The sequence below is a fragment of the Habropoda laboriosa genome, unplaced genomic scaffold (genome assembly GCF_001263275.1).
Source record: "Habropoda laboriosa isolate 0110345459 unplaced genomic scaffold, ASM126327v1 scaffold70, whole genome shotgun sequence".
NCBI classification, from domain to species: Eukaryota; Metazoa; Arthropoda; class Insecta; order Hymenoptera; family Apidae; genus Habropoda; species Habropoda laboriosa.
Genome location: NW_017100198.1, coordinates 1349189 through 1366417, shown reverse-complemented (window position 1 = coordinate 1366417; position 17229 = coordinate 1349189). Strand labels below are relative to the sequence as shown.

General features: G+C 39.2%; 1 protein-coding gene across 1 annotated transcript; it reads left to right on the top strand.

The window, feature by feature from the left end:
- Positions 1-15517: 15517 nt before the first annotated feature.
- LOC108570349 lies at positions 15518-15913 on the top strand. Its single transcript, XM_017932190.1, has one exon. The coding sequence runs from the start codon at positions 15518-15520 to the stop codon at positions 15911-15913; it is 396 nt and encodes a 131-aa protein (XP_017787679.1).
- Positions 15914-17229: the final 1316 nt, after the last annotated feature.

Sequence of the window (17229 nt, the reverse complement as noted above, 5' to 3'; positions counted from 1 at the left end):
TCTCAAAAACTGTGGCGACAAGGAATTTTTTAACGAAACTTCACATCTTCCCGTTTCTCCTGTAGTATTTCGAACAATTCAAATTTTCTAGATCTCTGCTTCTGCCTACTCAAGAGCGATAGACGTGTCATACGAATAACAAGGGGCATAAGAAATTCGCGGACACGGGGTCCACTCACCATTCGGCCTTGGGCCTATTCCTAGTCCCAGTTATCAAGGTGGGGGATTCTCTGGGTCCTAGCAGAACTATCCAGGGTCTGCGACTTCCTCGAATCGTTCGTCGTGTCACCACTCATGTTCGCTAATTTATTTTAAGTAAACTAAGATTAGATTTTGTAGACAGGACCTTTAGACCTTTGAAACCAGCGAAGACAAGCACTTTGCATCGCGCTCTTCCTCAAAGCACCTCAGCTCAATCAGACTAAATAAGTGAATCAGTCAGTATGTGAGTCGGTACTATTTGTGCAAATTTTACAATCGTCAACCCAAGTTCCAAAGCTCCAGATCAGATTTAGCTCCAGGGTCTCGAATCCTTCGCTCTAAATATTCTTGTTTATAAAATCAACAAAAATTAGTATTAGTATTTCGTGATATTCTTCGGTAAAAACATATATCCCCAACGAGTATCTTCCAATGGAACGATCCAAAGCTGACTTTTATCGTTAGACCCATGGCAAGTAACTTTGGAGCTCTCCAAATTTGTCCCGAATTTTCTACGCTCTGTTAGCAGTGATTTTTGTAATTGCAACGCATTCTTCTGATATTCGAAATAAACTCTTCGTTGTGTTGTAATATTCGCTGGTGTTATCTCTGTACTTGAACGTGTTATTTTATTTCATTTCCGGGTCCGATGTGTCCCTGAGGCTGGCACATTTGTCCTACATACGCGTCCTACGTATCTTGTGGAAAGTGATAGCGAATATTTCTGTAACATTGGCATTTCATTGTTCATCTTTTCAATTTGACTTTCACGCGTGTATTTCATATGCTGTTATTATTCTTGCGATTTAACATAATAACGTTTAGTGGTACAGTTCGACAAATTTATTTCCATAATAAAAAAGGGGGAAAAAAGAGGAAACACGTTAAACACGTGCAAGAATAAAAGGAACTTAAATTTAAATTTAAACAGGTTCGTGTACAGTTCTGGTAGACTGACGGGGTGAAAATGTTGCGAGGCGCAACATTTTGCCTATACCAGCACAAATTTTCCTCGCCACGTTATTTTCTTGCATGCTGATGCAAACTATTAGCCAATTATTCGCGCATCAATGATAAACAAAAGGTTGGAAAGATAAGCTGGCAGACAACCGTGTGAATCGGTCTTCACGGTAATAGCTGCTAATAAAAAAAATGAATAAAACGGATACTGGCGTGCTACTTCAAAGAGGGTAGATCAGGTTAGTCAGATGACTATGTTTTAAAGTCAAATAGCTCGGCAAGAGGTCAAGCATGGAAAACGCGTAAATGACACCTCTTGTATAAAGAGTTTAACTTGTAAAGCCGGGAGAATTATAAAAAAATTCCAAAGTATGTTGTATAAACTTTCCAGCAAGAAATTAAAGGGACAATTATTGTGACGACGTAATTAATCATTTGTTTAATTCTGCAATGCAAATAAAGAAGTTTAAATACCTTTCTTATGAGAGATTTTGCAACTCTGAAATGCGATAACTGTCATACGTAATTATTGTAAAATGTTCTGTTCAGTGAAACAAAAAGTAGGTCATATTTAATTTGTTTTTAGTAATACATTAATATGTTAAGAAATTTATTAAAATATTACTAAAACATGTATGTACATACTATTCGTGTGTACAGCAGAATTTTTGATTTGTTTATTTTCTCTAATACGTTAAATATAATAATTGAATTAAAATGTGATTTAATTTCATTACAGTTACAAAATATATCCGTTTTTCTTACTCTAATAAAAATGTATTATACTAAATTTGCCTTCAGAAAATCTTGCAGAAAATAAAGGAATAAATTCAGCAGCATATAGTAAATCAAATCGCCATTTTATTTGCGTTCCAACTCAACACGTCATTTCTCAAAATGATCATACATTGATCTACAAATATTTCACAAATCCTCAACACCATTCGCCTAATTCTCAACGAGCACTACCGTTCATTCTACATGCAAGAGCACATCTCCCGATTGTTTGCTCGCGCACAAGGTATAACACAAGGTTAAACAAACAATCCACTTTAGAAATCACCGGATCGAAAGAAAACAACGTGGCTGGCGTTTCTTCTCGGTTGAACCGGTTCGATGTACAGCCTTCTCCCCTCGCCATTTTCAATTTTTCTCACGAAACCGGCCTCGCGCCTTCTGCCTGCCGGTGGTACCCATTTAACGAGATCAAGAATAAATACTGGCGCAACGTTCGACGCGGCAATGTGGGAGAGCAGGTGGTACAAATCGATGGCATTGGCCGCCGCAGGCCACCAGCCAATTATCCCCGGCGACTTATGCGTCTTCGAAGGACATCGCGTGTACGCGTGACTGCACGCATGCACGCGCTTCCTGACGGTACAGTGTCCTCGTGATCGCGACTTCCTGGAACCAGTTCCTTCAAAAGCCAAGAAGCCGATCGACGTGCTCGCTGAAAGAGTACGCGGGAAGGAAGGTGACAGAGGGGAGAGAGAGAAAAAGAAGAGCCCACCGGTGGCCGGCGAGAATGCGTAAAACGTAGGAATTCCTACCACGGGGAAAAAGGACGAGACCTCGTAAAATTCGAGACTATGCCATTCGACGTTAACGGAGAACGCGTTGGCGCCCCGAAATTTGCATGGCGGTCGTTGACGACATCGCGAGAACGTGGCAATGAACAAGCTAGACAAGCCAGATCGAAGCGATCATGCGAATCGGAAATAGGGGAGGAACGAGCCAGATGAGATGTTCCGGACGCGTCTCTTGTAAAATTGAATCGTAAAAAAAGCTGGGTGGTATATGAATTAACGAGGTACCAGACGCAGATGTGCAGTCTGTGATTTTTATGCTGGCCGCCGTGGCGAATGCCAGACGCGCTCGTAAAGTAGTCTTCGCTGAATATTCGAGAGTGGTGTTACGGGTGTGGGACTTGGGACTTCTTGTCGGAGTGTCTGGTGTACGGGAATATGGATGGAAATGTGGTTTAAATTGCTGGAATTGAAATTATTGGGAAATTTTAGCGATTATAGCGTAGTTTAGGTAGTTTCGAGTCATTAAGGGGGTTCTACAAGGAAGATGTACGCTTCTGTTCATAAGTACCTGTACACCTGCAAGTATCCTGTTCTTAGCAGTGATAAATTTATTACGAAATTGAGTAATTGTTACTAATTGTTTGCATTACAAGGGGAAGTAAATTAAACTGTCTTTCTAAGATTTCATTGAAAATCGGACTTTGATAAACGTTTTATTTCAAAGTAACAAGTGCGCAGTGGCTTATATTTTTGTCTATGGGATAAATCTGGGGAGTTGCTTTGTCTTGCTGTAGTAGTATAAAAATCGTTAACACGCATCTCACGCAAAGAACAATTCCATGAAATATCATTGAACCTTGGTCTGCTAATTTATGATTTCAACGCGTGACTGCATACATGACTAATTCCAGTGACTAATCTTCCACGAATGGACGTTTAATTCCCCATAAATACGTGAGAGTATGCTAAACCTCGAACCTTATAAACGAAAAGTCACGTTTTTTGACACTACACGATTTCTCGTCCGCACGTTTATCGGTACATTCGTGACATTTACAGAATATTTCAACAACCTTTTCACAAGGGCCTTTTGTACAAGCTTCTAGGATCTTAGTTACAGTTGATGGAAGCGATACAGTAAGCAGCGACACCAACTGATGTAGCCACACCCAGGGCTGTCCGTCATTTGTGAATCGATATCTAAAATTTCTATTTACAATCTTTCGTTTAAGATATACGGTATCTAGCCTCAGTCGCCTCCTGCTCTATGCTAAGTTCGGTATTGGTAACAAATAAACCTACAGCTGTCAAGAATTAAGATGCAGACAAATTTCTTAAATACATTGCAATAGAGAAATCATTTTCGAGTTGATATCGAAGGGCTCTGAACAAAGCTGGAGCTTCTCATCTCCCTGGAATTGCTGTTTTACCGCTTGGATTACGCGTATTTTGACACCTGACAAATTTTACGACCTCGGTATATCGCTTCCACCGACTATACCTTCCCGCACACAATTTCTCAGCTTTGCACGGTACTTGATGCGGCCCTGACTGAGGTTTCGCGTCGGATCCTTACCTTCTCAGGATTCTCTCTCTATATATAAGTACTATGCGTCACTTCTGGCCCTCACTTTCATCATAATCAATTCCATGCTCTCTATGAGCCACGATGAAATGTTCCATCGGATCGTGTCGCGTCGAACACATTTCGCATTTCTCAGATAGTCCGGAGTGACCACGGTGTCGTCGGAAGAAGAATTTCACCGCGGTTCGAGAAAAACACACTTCATCGGTATCTTCGACCGGTGACCATGTAGGGAATAACGTTTGATGTTCGTCCGCTGACGGGTGTTTAGAGAAAATTATAGGTTTCTTGCGTTGCCAGCGTATGGCATTCACCTGGATGAGTGTCGGCTATGTAAGGCGTGCTTCGAATATCGATCTAGAGTCAACGGTCAAGCAAGTACGTTTGTAACTATCCACTGTTCCCGATGAACAGGCGTACACGATTTCTTGTTCCCCATAATACCCCTGGAAAATATCTTCACGTACTGAAACGACCGTTTTTAAAATCAATTCCTTGTAAAACTTTCTCCTTTGTTTAAGAAAATTAGACCGATTTTATTAGAAGGAAAGGAAGAATTCTTTTCTTTTTTTCAAGGTAAGTATCATTGATAATTTTACATTTTATTGTGCGTTTATTGAGACACTTGTTCTTATTAGGAGTAAATCGTAATTAAATCGAAAATTAAATTAGGCTGTCGTTCTAAGATTTTAGGAAATCAGCCTTAGTAGATACTTTATTTTAAAGTATCTTGTGACTCATAGTGTCTGTTATGCCACAATAAAAATATTTGTTTCACATATTATTGTTTATCTACCAACACACATATTTTCGTTTAAAAAAAGAATATCGGATCTTAAGGGAAGAGATTGGCCATCTTGTACGAACTTTTTCAAAGAAAGAATTCAAGGTGTAGGAATTTGTCTGATTATTAAGACCCTTTCGTACCACAAAGGAAATATTTGTTCGTGTAGATGGAAGCATACCAATCCTTTATGATATTTATAGCGTTAATATCCCCTGCTGCTCTTGACTTTGGCAGAGTTATTCGCAAAATGTTTGCATGCAGGGTTAATTAGTGTACCTGGATAACGAGTCGCTGAAGGATCGATCACCCTGCTGTTCAACTACCTCATACAGAGTTCGTGCAACTTTTTCTTCGAGCAACTTTTGTCAACGCCACTTAACGAGTTGAATAAAGCTTCGAGTAAATATGCATAAAGTTGTGCAAGCTGTTCACTATAGCCACGGGTATGTGGAGAGAGAGAGAGAGAGAGAGAGAGAGGAAGGGTTTACGCGGACGTAAGTAAACGTGTAATAGGTCAACGTGTATTAGCACAGTTTCGCGATAAGTAGAAACATCGATCTTCCTCAACTTCGCTCCAATCCGTATTCTCTATGTACGCTATGAAATTTTAATCGGACGCATGCTGAACAACGGCGTTTAGTTATTATTGGACTACTGAAACAATCATTCTGCAACTACCTTCAAAAACTACAGTTTCAAAGTTACAAGAAATCCACCCCTCCGTGAGGTTTTCATTAAGCGACATAGTACCGTGATTTATCTACTTTTCAATTGCCACTGTTTCGTGTATTACTGTGCGGTAAGACACTTCTACTATATTTTTATAAAAAATTTGTTGTCTGTAATTTGAATGGTATCAAATGCATATCAAAATATTTTTGTTTGAAAGTTCTTTTTTCCCGAAATTCTCGAAGTCACCGATGTGTTTTCGCCATAAGTATATTTCTTTTTTTATTAAGAACTGATTTGTACTTTTGTACAGTGTATTCTTTTTCAAAATGAGTGCAAAGTAAGTGTGTAAAACGATTACGATCTTCGCGTGTAAAATTTCGTAACTATAATCTAAAAAGAAATTACAGTAGTAAATGTTATTAATATTAACATATTCTAAATTCTTTCAATTACCGTTTTCTTGTACCCCTCTTCATTTCATCGTTACGTTTGCAATTATACTCGAAGCAATATTAATTAATCCATACCATAAATATAACAATTTCAATGCGTGAATATTTAGGAAATCAAAATCAAAATTTCGAAACTATTCTCCAGAAAGAAATTACAATATGGTAAATATTGTCGATATTAATACATTATAAATATTTTCAATTATTGTCTCCTTGTGCTCCTCTTCATTTCATTGTTACCTTTACAATTGCACCTGAAACCGTATCAATTAATTCATAGGGTAACTATAACAAACACCTTCCTCGAGACAAATTTCTCCTAACAATTTCCCTCGTAACTTTCGTAATTACAAGCAAGCACAGGTAACAAAGAAGAGGCTTTATCAATTCTCATGTGCATGGAGATCGAACTAGTAGCAGCACGTGGAACTGTTTCATTCCGTCGAACGGTATCAGTCGTGGAGAGAGAGGGAGAGGGCTAAGTCGATTAATCTAAAGACGATTCCAATGTTCCCGAGTCATGCTCGAACGTTTCCAAGAGGATTCTAAAAGGCTTCCCATCCAATTTCCCGATGAAGGGAAAATGTCTATTGTCCTATCCGCGACGCAATCTTTTTACCTGTGATATAATCTCAGATAACGCGTCTACCATAGAGGGGGGGTGGCGATGGTGGGGAATGGACATAGCGGAACTCGTTTACCTCGTAACCCCGTCAAGTCGCAGCTATTCACACGAGGCAAGGTGGAAAATCGATAGAGAACCCCGCTGCTCGACGGTCGACGATGTCGTGGCGTGTCGTGTCGTTGTATGCAGGACGGCTTGTTTCATGGGTCTGCACACCCTCGTCCCTTCAGGCAAATACACCGTTAGATAATCAGGTGATACCGAAATATCGTTATCGACTGGCAGTATTATTTCATAGTGTCATGAGGAACAGCGTGCAGGCACGTACAGTGTGCACCATTCACAGCTAGCAGACTGCGGCCATTCCCATTTCGCGAAGTGGTTCCGGCCGTCGAGGCGGTAATAATCCGCGCGCTATCTCCAGTACAAATAATACACGTTGAAATTAGAGAAGTTTATGGTAACGCGGAGAGTGGAACACGCTCGGCAACGGTTGCTGGTCGCGCGTCGCTGAAAGGATCGTTCGCACGTGGGAACAGATTTCCATTAATCTCGAGAATGTCTCATACCGATGCGTACACACGGATAAAATATTTCTTTTCTAATTTCTGTTTTCACGATCAGATACGTGAAAAACTGTTCTTTTTGTAAAAGAAAATTTACGTCGAAGAATCAAAGACGTAGATCGATAGAACGTATAGTTGGTGGAAGCGATATAGCGAGGTCGTAAATTGAAGCATCAAGCGGTGGCACCGATTGTCGTAGTCGTTTCAGGGACTGTCCGTCATTTATGACTTGATATTTAAAATTTCTGCTTATAATCTTTCATTTAAGGAGGGAGACTTGTATGACTCGCATAAGTAGCTAAACATAAGAGGTGATTTTTGTGGATTTTTTCTTAAGAAACAATTGTGTCGGATGACACAATATTTTCGAGGCTGTCTTAATCTTTCACTAGGAAGGACCACGTCATCGCAGCTTTACTGATCCAATGTAGGGGCTCGAGGAAAATGGAGTCATCCCTTCCCCTTCAAATAGATACGCTGTAAGTATAACCCAAAAACCTTGAAGACGTAATTCTTGTACCAGTAATCATGAAACGAACTGCTCGATAAACTCTCGTCCTAGAGTAACGCAATCGTGTGTCTTCCGTGGAACCGAACAATTGAGTGTATATATCTTTTTGAAACTTTCAGGATATTTTCTCTTCGTCCGGCTATACGTTCCACGCATATTAACGTTTTCCTGCACATCGATGGCACTGTTTCACCACTGCAGATAATGAAAAAGCACCGTGCTCGTCACTAGTAAATATTTCATAAACATTCCTAATTTCACAGTCTAACGCTGTCACAACACTTCGTTGCATAATAACGTCTACATGCGCGTGCACACAAGTGCAGTAAGGCGAGGTATTATAGGCGGGCATAGTCACACATTAAGGATATTCTTAGAACAGCATTTATGTTTAAACTTTACGAATACTCGCGAACTTCTTGGCTTATACGGAATCTACACCGAAATCCCCCGTATCTCATCTAACTTCGAACATCAGGATACTTAGTGTTTTGCTAGTGTGAAAAGCTGATAGAAAAACTGTTCTCGACGGAGGAACTTAGAGAATGGAATTTTTTCTGTTTCTTCCTGCTGGAAAATATAAGCGTGCTTTGGCACAAATGGAAAGAATAAACGAGCTTAATACACATACGTACAGCAGACGCACACAGGTTGAAACCGCGTGGTTGGATCGTATATCAGCGAAAGGTGAAAGTTTTCTGTTATTGGAGAAAAATTTTTTCGCCGGCTGCAATTTATTTTGCAGCCCGAAACTGTCGCAGTTTCATAACATTGAAAAAGCGCGCATACGTTGGAATATATTGAAATATTTTTAAACGGAGGAGTCATAGCTCGGCAAATGCCCTTCGATGGCTACCTGTCGATTATCGATATATTTTATTAATGCGCTCAATTGCATCGTACGCAAAACTACGGGAAAAAATCGGGGAATTTTTGGACCAATTTGCTGGATTTTTTCTTTTATAAAACATTTATTTTCTAATTTATTTTATGTGCAATTATGTTCAAAAATATTCCAACGAATTTTGTACAAATTATAGCTTTGCAATTTTTTCTAAATAAATCCGTCGATATAAAATACTCTTATAAATTCCAAAGGTGACAAAGATATATTTAAAATAAGTAGCTTAAAAGAATTATTTTTTTTCTTTTCAAAGAAGTCATCAATTTTTTACCAACAAGTTATTATAATTTTTACACTGTATTGTAGAAAGTATAATAGTTTTATAGCTATCCAAACACAGTATATTTTAATAAACTAAGTCAAATGTATAAGCCTTAAATAAATTTTTTACACAATTGTGTATCTACATTTTTTACCACTATGTCTTATTATATTTTACCACTTCAACAAGTATATCATTATAAGTATAACAAGATAGAGCATGCAGATTGTATACACGCCAGATGGCACGTAGACGGCTTGAGAACGTCTTAAAGACGTCGAGTAAAAGCCCAAAGATGACCAAAAGACGTCTGAACGACGTCCAGTGTTACAAATTAACATGTCTTTGAAACGTGACGCCGCGAAGCACTATATGTATACTGGCTTTAGAAACGCCTTAAAAACGTTTTAAAGGCGTAATTTTTACGAGTTGTGTCAAATCAGATTGTAAGACATTCAGACCAAAAATGGACACCTCTAAAACGTGTGGTATTCGGGACTAATTATTAGTTCTTCTTTTTCACATTTTTTCCATTATATACCACGTACCGGAATCTCTCCATCTTAATTCTCTGACGTAACAGTAAACAATGAAATGTAGCAACGTCTTAGATGGTCTTCGAAATTGTCACCGTTGTAAAACCATCTTAAGAAACCTCTGGTGATCAGAACTGACTTGTTCAGGTTGGCCGTCGTGGCGTGCAACCGATAACAATCATTTCCGCTTTGTATTAACGAAATACTATTGTCCGTGGCGCGTTAATGGAATTATAGATTCTCGCGTACGCGCACGTTGTTGCGGTATCATGGGAACGATGATGGAATTATGTGGGTTAACACAATCCACGTTCGAGGTTAGGAAGAAATTTACAAGCCTTCACGCACGTGCGCGCATAAACGTTGGATATATGATCGCAGGAGTCCCTATGGTGGCCACAATATTCCCCCATGGTAACTCGATAATGTATTATGGATACGTGAAATTCGACGAGAATCTCGCTGGCCGCGTAGCCGGAAAATACAAAGTGTTTGGCCGGCGAGTATCCGCGTGGAAGAGATCGTTTCACGCCTCGTCTATGCTCACCTTCCCACGCTGTTCCGATGCCTCTGCCAACCCTTTGTTCACTTTGATTCTCTCTTCGATTCAAATTAAACGAATTCACTTTCACGCCACCAAGGTGGTAATACATTTCTGATCGTCGTCGTTCGATTCGATTCGCGAAAGTCATTTGCTCGGTTAAACGGACCGGATCGTTAATGTTCCCCAGTTTCAGGGAACGAGATTAAACTGTTCCCTACGAGGTGATTAGAAGAAGGAAAAGTTGGTGGTATAATAGTTACCTAGTGATTTGTATATTAACCTGCACGCTTAACGGGTGGAATAAGTGGAAAGAATGTGGTTTATTGTGCTGTCGTGTAAGAAGGAATCTTGGATTGTCTTAGAAATATATTTGAATGTACTAATTTGTAAGGACGCGTGATATACTGGGTGTCCCAATTTTTTCCGATCAAACTTTGCCAGTATGTTCTATGAAAATAAATAAGAGAAAAATGTTGTATAAACATAGGTCGTTTGAAGCTTCGTTGAAAGGTTATAAGAGAAATACGAAGGGAATGTTAACGAACTTGCGGTTGCTATGATACGAGACAAGAATGGCACCAGCAAAAGTTACATTCGGTACTTTCAACCTCAAATCGTAAACACAGGTTGAATAAACATATTAGATGTGCATATCGCTGATCTATTCCTATTTTTTATCATAATCGCACATCCATTATCATTCCCTTCCTATTTCGCAATACGTTATTATAACTTTTTAATAAAGCTTCAAACGACCTATGTTTATATAACATTTTTCTCTTATTTACATCCATAAAACGTACTGGCAAAGTTTGATCGGAAATAATTGGGACACCCTGTATATTGGATTGCCAGCGGTGATCTCTCTGGTGGTCGATCAAGAATAAATTGTCGAGAACGGGTTCGCGGTTATTGTAGGAATGCGTTTCTGGTATTTTCTCTTACATATCATTGGTATTCATTTATGGATCAAAGATTATTAACAAAGGCGAGGAAATTAATCTTGTTACTAATGTAATTGTTACCTATGGTCTGTGATGTAATCTAAAATGTGAATTTATGATTCGGATCAGTTGGGTAAATATCTGTAATATCCTGCTTATTTCATATTTATGAATAACGTATGTAGTTGTTAAAAGTTTATATTCGAATTAGTTCAATGTAAAATTTTTGTAAATTTAATTTGTCTAATGTAAGATTTTTGTAAATGGAAAATGACAAAACATTTCGGTTTGAGCAAAGAGGACAGTTTAATATATTTTGTTCCCAGGTGATCTTGGGTCGATCTGCAAACCTTCGTAAAATATAGGTGATTACTATACAAGTTAACTTTCTACTTGGTGTTGCGTCTCAATTTTGCGAAAAATATAGCTGCTCTTAACTTCGACGCCTAAGAAATGAATGCAGCTTGAGTGGGTTAATACAATGAAATTTTACAAGATAATTGCTGTAATTACGTTTCATGTCGCGGCTTGTTTTAAACTTATTTTTTAGGATAATGTGCGATAATAAGATAATATTATTTTGATGACCATCAACTTTAGCATACGCAAAGATGGAAGGGCATAAAGAAGCTTTTAAGTTTTACGAAGTAAAAGACGTATTATCATGTTTATGAGAGTGTAGTCTTACGTTAACGACTTTTTTACCTTCGCAACGTCATTCAACCGCATTAATTATTTTAACAAGATTGCTCGTGCTGGTGTAGCTATTGGTGCAGAGCTAACTAAATTTGTGAAAAATTCCAATCACTTCTGTCAAATCAAATTCGATTTAAAAAGAAGAAATTACATTTGAAAAATTACCGTGTTTTCGTTCACAATTTACTATGAAAAATATCTTTCGTATAGACAAAATACTTTCCCAGAAAAACATTTTATTCTATAATACCTACGGTTGCGAATAAATTAAAACGCAAATATGCTAAAATGTTCCGTGGTCACAAGCAAGAATAAAGAACATAAAAATAGAGGAGAGAGGAAGAGAGTGCATCGTGGAAATATCGAAGGGAGAGAAAAAACGAGAAGAGAAAAAGCAAAAAAAAAAAGAAGATGTAAGATACATCAATGAACCGATAATTCGATTAGCCGCGAGTTAACTTGGTACCGGTACCAATAGATTGCATCCATTAATGGTATGCGCATCTAAACCTAGTTACAAAGGATCGCCGATGCCATTTCATGATCGCTCCTCCTTTTAATAAAGCCACATCGCGCGGTGTGTCCCTTTCATGAGCGGCGTCGACGTCGGTGGGGAAAAAAAAAATTATTTGAAAACTCGCCGCACTCGCGTGCGCGCGCGCGGTCGGTGAAGTCGCAAACTCGATGCATTACACGTAGACCATAATTAAATGTCGAGCAACTCATCAGTGATGGACACGCCTAATTTCATTCGCTGCCATAACTTCATTAATAATTTACGTCCCTTTCAGCAAAGCTCCGCTATCCTTTCTGCGCCGGGTAATTGTAGTTCAAAAGATTTTTCAGCATCGTTCTCGATAATGTAACCAGCCAGGCGGAGTCCATAGAACTTACTGAAAGGGAAGAAAAAAGAGAAACGAGGAAGAAGAAGAAGAAGAAGATTCAATAACCTTCTGAGGTGTCGTTCCACGATTAAGCGGTAATAAATCTGTCCGTTTTTCTCCGGCATGTACGCGCCATATCCCTTCAGGCGACGCGGGTTCGATCGATCGAGAAAAGGTAAAGATAGCGTTGCGCGAAAAGAAAACCGTGGGCCGTGGCTATCGATATCTCGATAACATGTCCCGTCGATGCACTGGCTCGTGGAACGCGGGCAAAGTCAAAGGTCAAAGGCGGCAAGCATCGATCATAGTTTTCACGCGATTTACCCCAAATGCCTGTGCTGCGTGTGTGTACCAGAAGCGTCCCTGTCACTTTTCTTCTTTCTCTCTTCCTATATCCGCTACGATCTTTATACAAGGCCGAAAATCGGTTTTCCTGCTCGCTCATCACCTAACAACATCTGCTCCGCTTTGGGATACGATCTCGTACGGACGATGACAACTCGTGGTCACCCATGGGATCGATTAGTCTTCTCTCGTTCCAGATCTGAACGTCGTTCCTCGGTTTTCGCGACAAAAACGCGGGAAAAATTTCATGGAGAGTATACACGTCCACGGGCGCAGCAGCTTCGTAGTCTCATGGCAAAAGAAGCACGATGACATCATAGTGCGATCCGAAGGGACCTCCAGAAAGAATATTTTTTGGTTCGGACCTTTCCCTTGAGTTTAGCTGGCTTCTACGATCCGGAAGTCTCGTGTTTCGCTTCTGTGTTTGTCCAAGTGTGCATGACATTAGAATTGTTTTGCCACCTTTAAGTGAGACCCTCCCCTAATACAGCCGAGCGTTTCTGTGTCTTTTGGTAAATGGACACCAGCGATGCGGTGGTCTCTTCTAATGCCTCTATGTTCTTCGCTGGATGTATCTCTTCTTACTTGCTTTCAAGTAGCCCAGTCTCCTTATTGAACTAATGACTAATACGTGTTTTTATTGTGCATTATTCGGAATATAATTAAAGGAAATATCTATGAAGACATATAGGGTGAGTCAGCTAAGACTAGAACTTGAAATATCTCTGAAACTGTCGGTTATACCGAAAAATATTTTAGTCAAAAGTAGGATAGTGCCAAAGTAAAATAGTGATTTTTCTTAGGTGAACGTAGAAAGAGAAATCAATGGAAATGTACGAGTTCTTTTATACGTTTGAGTATTTATGTCGAAGCAATGAGTATCGTAATATTCAGGGAGCAAGATTTAATTGTGCAAACTTTTCTATATGAATTAATTACTTTGTCTTTGCAATATACATAGAGTACAATCATACTCCAAGCGAGTGAAACGAAATACATGAAAAAATTAATCGATCAGGAAATATCGCTAATAAGGCGTTTACAAAAAATTGTCACTGATATATAAAAATTTAATATTGCCTACAGACCCGTGTTTTATAAATTCGTACATTTCAGCAACACGAAGCAGAAGAAGAAATGTCAAACAAGTGATCGTACAAATCTGAACAATTATAGCGTTAATTATATTCGTTAATAAATTGAATTGGTAATAAAAGAGTATCATATTTATCTGTAATGCCGGAAATCTGTGTACTCTATGTCCATGCTGCGGATAGAATATCGTTTTAATCTACAGTCACGCGCTTTCTTTCATTCACGAAATTATGGTATAAATATCACGAATACCGTGTATTCGTCGAATACCGAAATAGTGTAATAAAATTCCAGGCAAGAATTCAATAACCCCAGCAGAGAACGCTTTGATCGTTCGAGTTTTGTTACGAGACTCGTACGCGCAGCAACATATTAATTGCCTAATAGGAGGAATGTTTCTGTAAAATAAACGATTACAGCGATACGATCTAAATTGAAGGAAAAAGTATCTTATACAGCACAAGCAACGATTTCTGCGGAGTACCTATCCACTTTAGTTTATAGAACGTGTCACGCGGAACAGGTTTTAATCAAGCCCGTGGAATGGAGTAAACTTGGAACTCTATCAGTAAATATATTAGTACATTATTATTCATAGTGTAATCCACTTCCAGTTCCAACATTTCAAAACTTGCAATACCCTGTGAAGGATATAAAATTAGACATCAATCAGGGCCAATTAAACTCTATTTCAAACATTTTCGATGAAATCTCAACGAAGCAGAGTAATTATAATTGAAAAAAGGAACACAAGTCGAAGTTTATATTTGTATAATTTTCTTTACAAAATCGCGAATTAAAGAGCAAATCGTTACATAAATTTTATATGGAGTCTAAAATATGTGTAGAGAACTACCCCTTTAAAATATCTTCTTGAGGTTACATGGAAAGTCAATAATTCCAACTGTTATTTTTTCTACGCGATTTTATGTTGTGCATTCGTTAAATACAGAGCGGGCAACAAGTATTCATAATATTTCAAATGATACATTCATAATCATTCACGAAATCATAATATCGAATATGAATCTTACGAACATTATACTATAAATATTCAAAATATTAATTTGTGCTAAGTGTCCGAATATTTACACAAAAATGCATTTAATTAACCATACATAGCGCTAAAGTACAATAAATGACGTTTCGACGTATCAACCCAAACCTTTAATAATCAACCAAAATAATTCGCTAAAAAGGCAAGCTAACATAGCGTTCGAATATTTTTAGAAATAACTGTACATAGAAAACTAGCAGTTCAAAGAATTGCTTGAAAGAATATGCATGGAAAAATTGCTATCTGAAACGTTCAATCGGAAAAGGGGAGTTGCCACCTTGAATAACTTAATCGGTGAACAAATGACAAACCTAGATTCCTAACGAGGGTCAACAACTTGCCCTTTTTACCCCACGGGTACAATGTCAACGTTAATGCACGCACGTTGTCGACGAGCCACGGTGTTTACGGAAACATTTTTAACGATTGTTCCAGGGAAGGGACGGCTCTACCCGGCCTACAGTTTGAGCGGCAGCGAGGGTGAGGAAAATTCGCCAAGCCTGCGAGGTCGCGCTCCCGCCTACCCTCAAAATAATCACCAGACCACGCAATCACACCTGAATCACTACAACGCCAGTCAGCATAAACAACGTGCCTATCAACAGCAACAGCAGCATCCCTTGTATCATATGCCCAGCACTGGTGCTGGCCTCAGTGACACACCGACCTCTGGTAACGCGTCCGACGAAACTCTCACCGATAGTGATCTGATCACTGTTGCCCGTGACTCTGCTCTGCTCGTGCATAACGGTGAGTAAGAATATTGAACATTTCGTGAAAATTCCGTTTAACCTCTTGCCTTGCGATTTTTTTTATGGCTGAAAAGAATGTGGATCTTTTACGGTACCGGGTTAAGAAAGTATGGATTTTTTTGGGTATCGTGTCAAAAAGATATGGATTTTTTTGGGATATACCGCGTCAAAGAAATTAAAGCGTTATATAGAACTTATATCTGATGATCGTCCAGTTAGAGTTAAAATTGCAAATTTATTGGAAATAAAATTCATCTTTGTCGCATCTTGACCATAATCTGCGCCACGAGCCTGACTCGTTACAAGGCAAAAGGTTAACCGAGTATTAAATACTGTTTCTTCACTATTCATCGGTACTACAACGTTACTATTGAAATTAGTTTGTACTATTTTCGGAATTATTTCAAATGATTCTTATAACATCATTACCTTAATCACCGCTTTCATGTCTTTATCGTCAGAAAGGCTTGAATTAAAACGAGTTTCTTGAAATATTGTTCGTTCGAGAGCTAGATACGTAGACTACTTTAGTAAATTTATTGATTTGCAGTCTTACCCAAGAGAACAGAACTGAATCGTGCGCGTCTCTTTCATACTTCATATTCTCGCTCTATGCAGATATTCTTGAGAAGACATTCAGTCACGTCCATCCAAATCCTTGGTTAACCACGCACCCTCCTTCCACACAACAATCCAAACACTTCTCTCTCACATCTCTGTCGCTCTAGCTCAAAGACTCTTCCGTTCGTTCATCTATCGTTCGAAACAAAACATCGACAGAAAACTCCCATCGCTCCTACACAATCGACAATGGTCCCGGCTAATAAAGGGGTCCAGTTTCTTCAATGATAATCGGGTCGTGGCGTAGAAACGTTGGCCACATAGCCGGAGTCGGTCATTCGCAATAACGTGAAATCGTGTCCCTACATTACTCAAACATGATGGATGGCCATTGCTGCGATGAGGTGTGAGGCCACACACGGAGGTTTGCCGGAGACGGAGGTTATCGGCACACTGGCTTGTCAAGGATGACGTATCGCTCCAATGGTATACACACAAGCGTAGCTCAGGCCCGTCTCCGGCAACCTGCGCCAGCTTCGTCTAGCCATAACACCTGAAAACCACCGTGGCCTCGGACAAGTCTTGGCCGGACAGTTGCACGTGAAAGGTATTTATCACGGGAAGGTGACGCGAGACGAGTCAATTGAACCATTTAGCGTGAAACTTACGCGACAACTTGCTATTGAACGACGTGGATATGTGGTAGGAGACGTGAGCGAGCAAATAACACCGTGTACCGGTCCATCGAGGAGGAAATAGAG

Coding starts and splice junctions, on each gene's coding strand:
- LOC108570349 (XM_017932190.1), top strand. CDS start 15,518: ATGTCAACGTTAATGCACGCACGTTGTCGACGAGCCACGGTGTTTACG.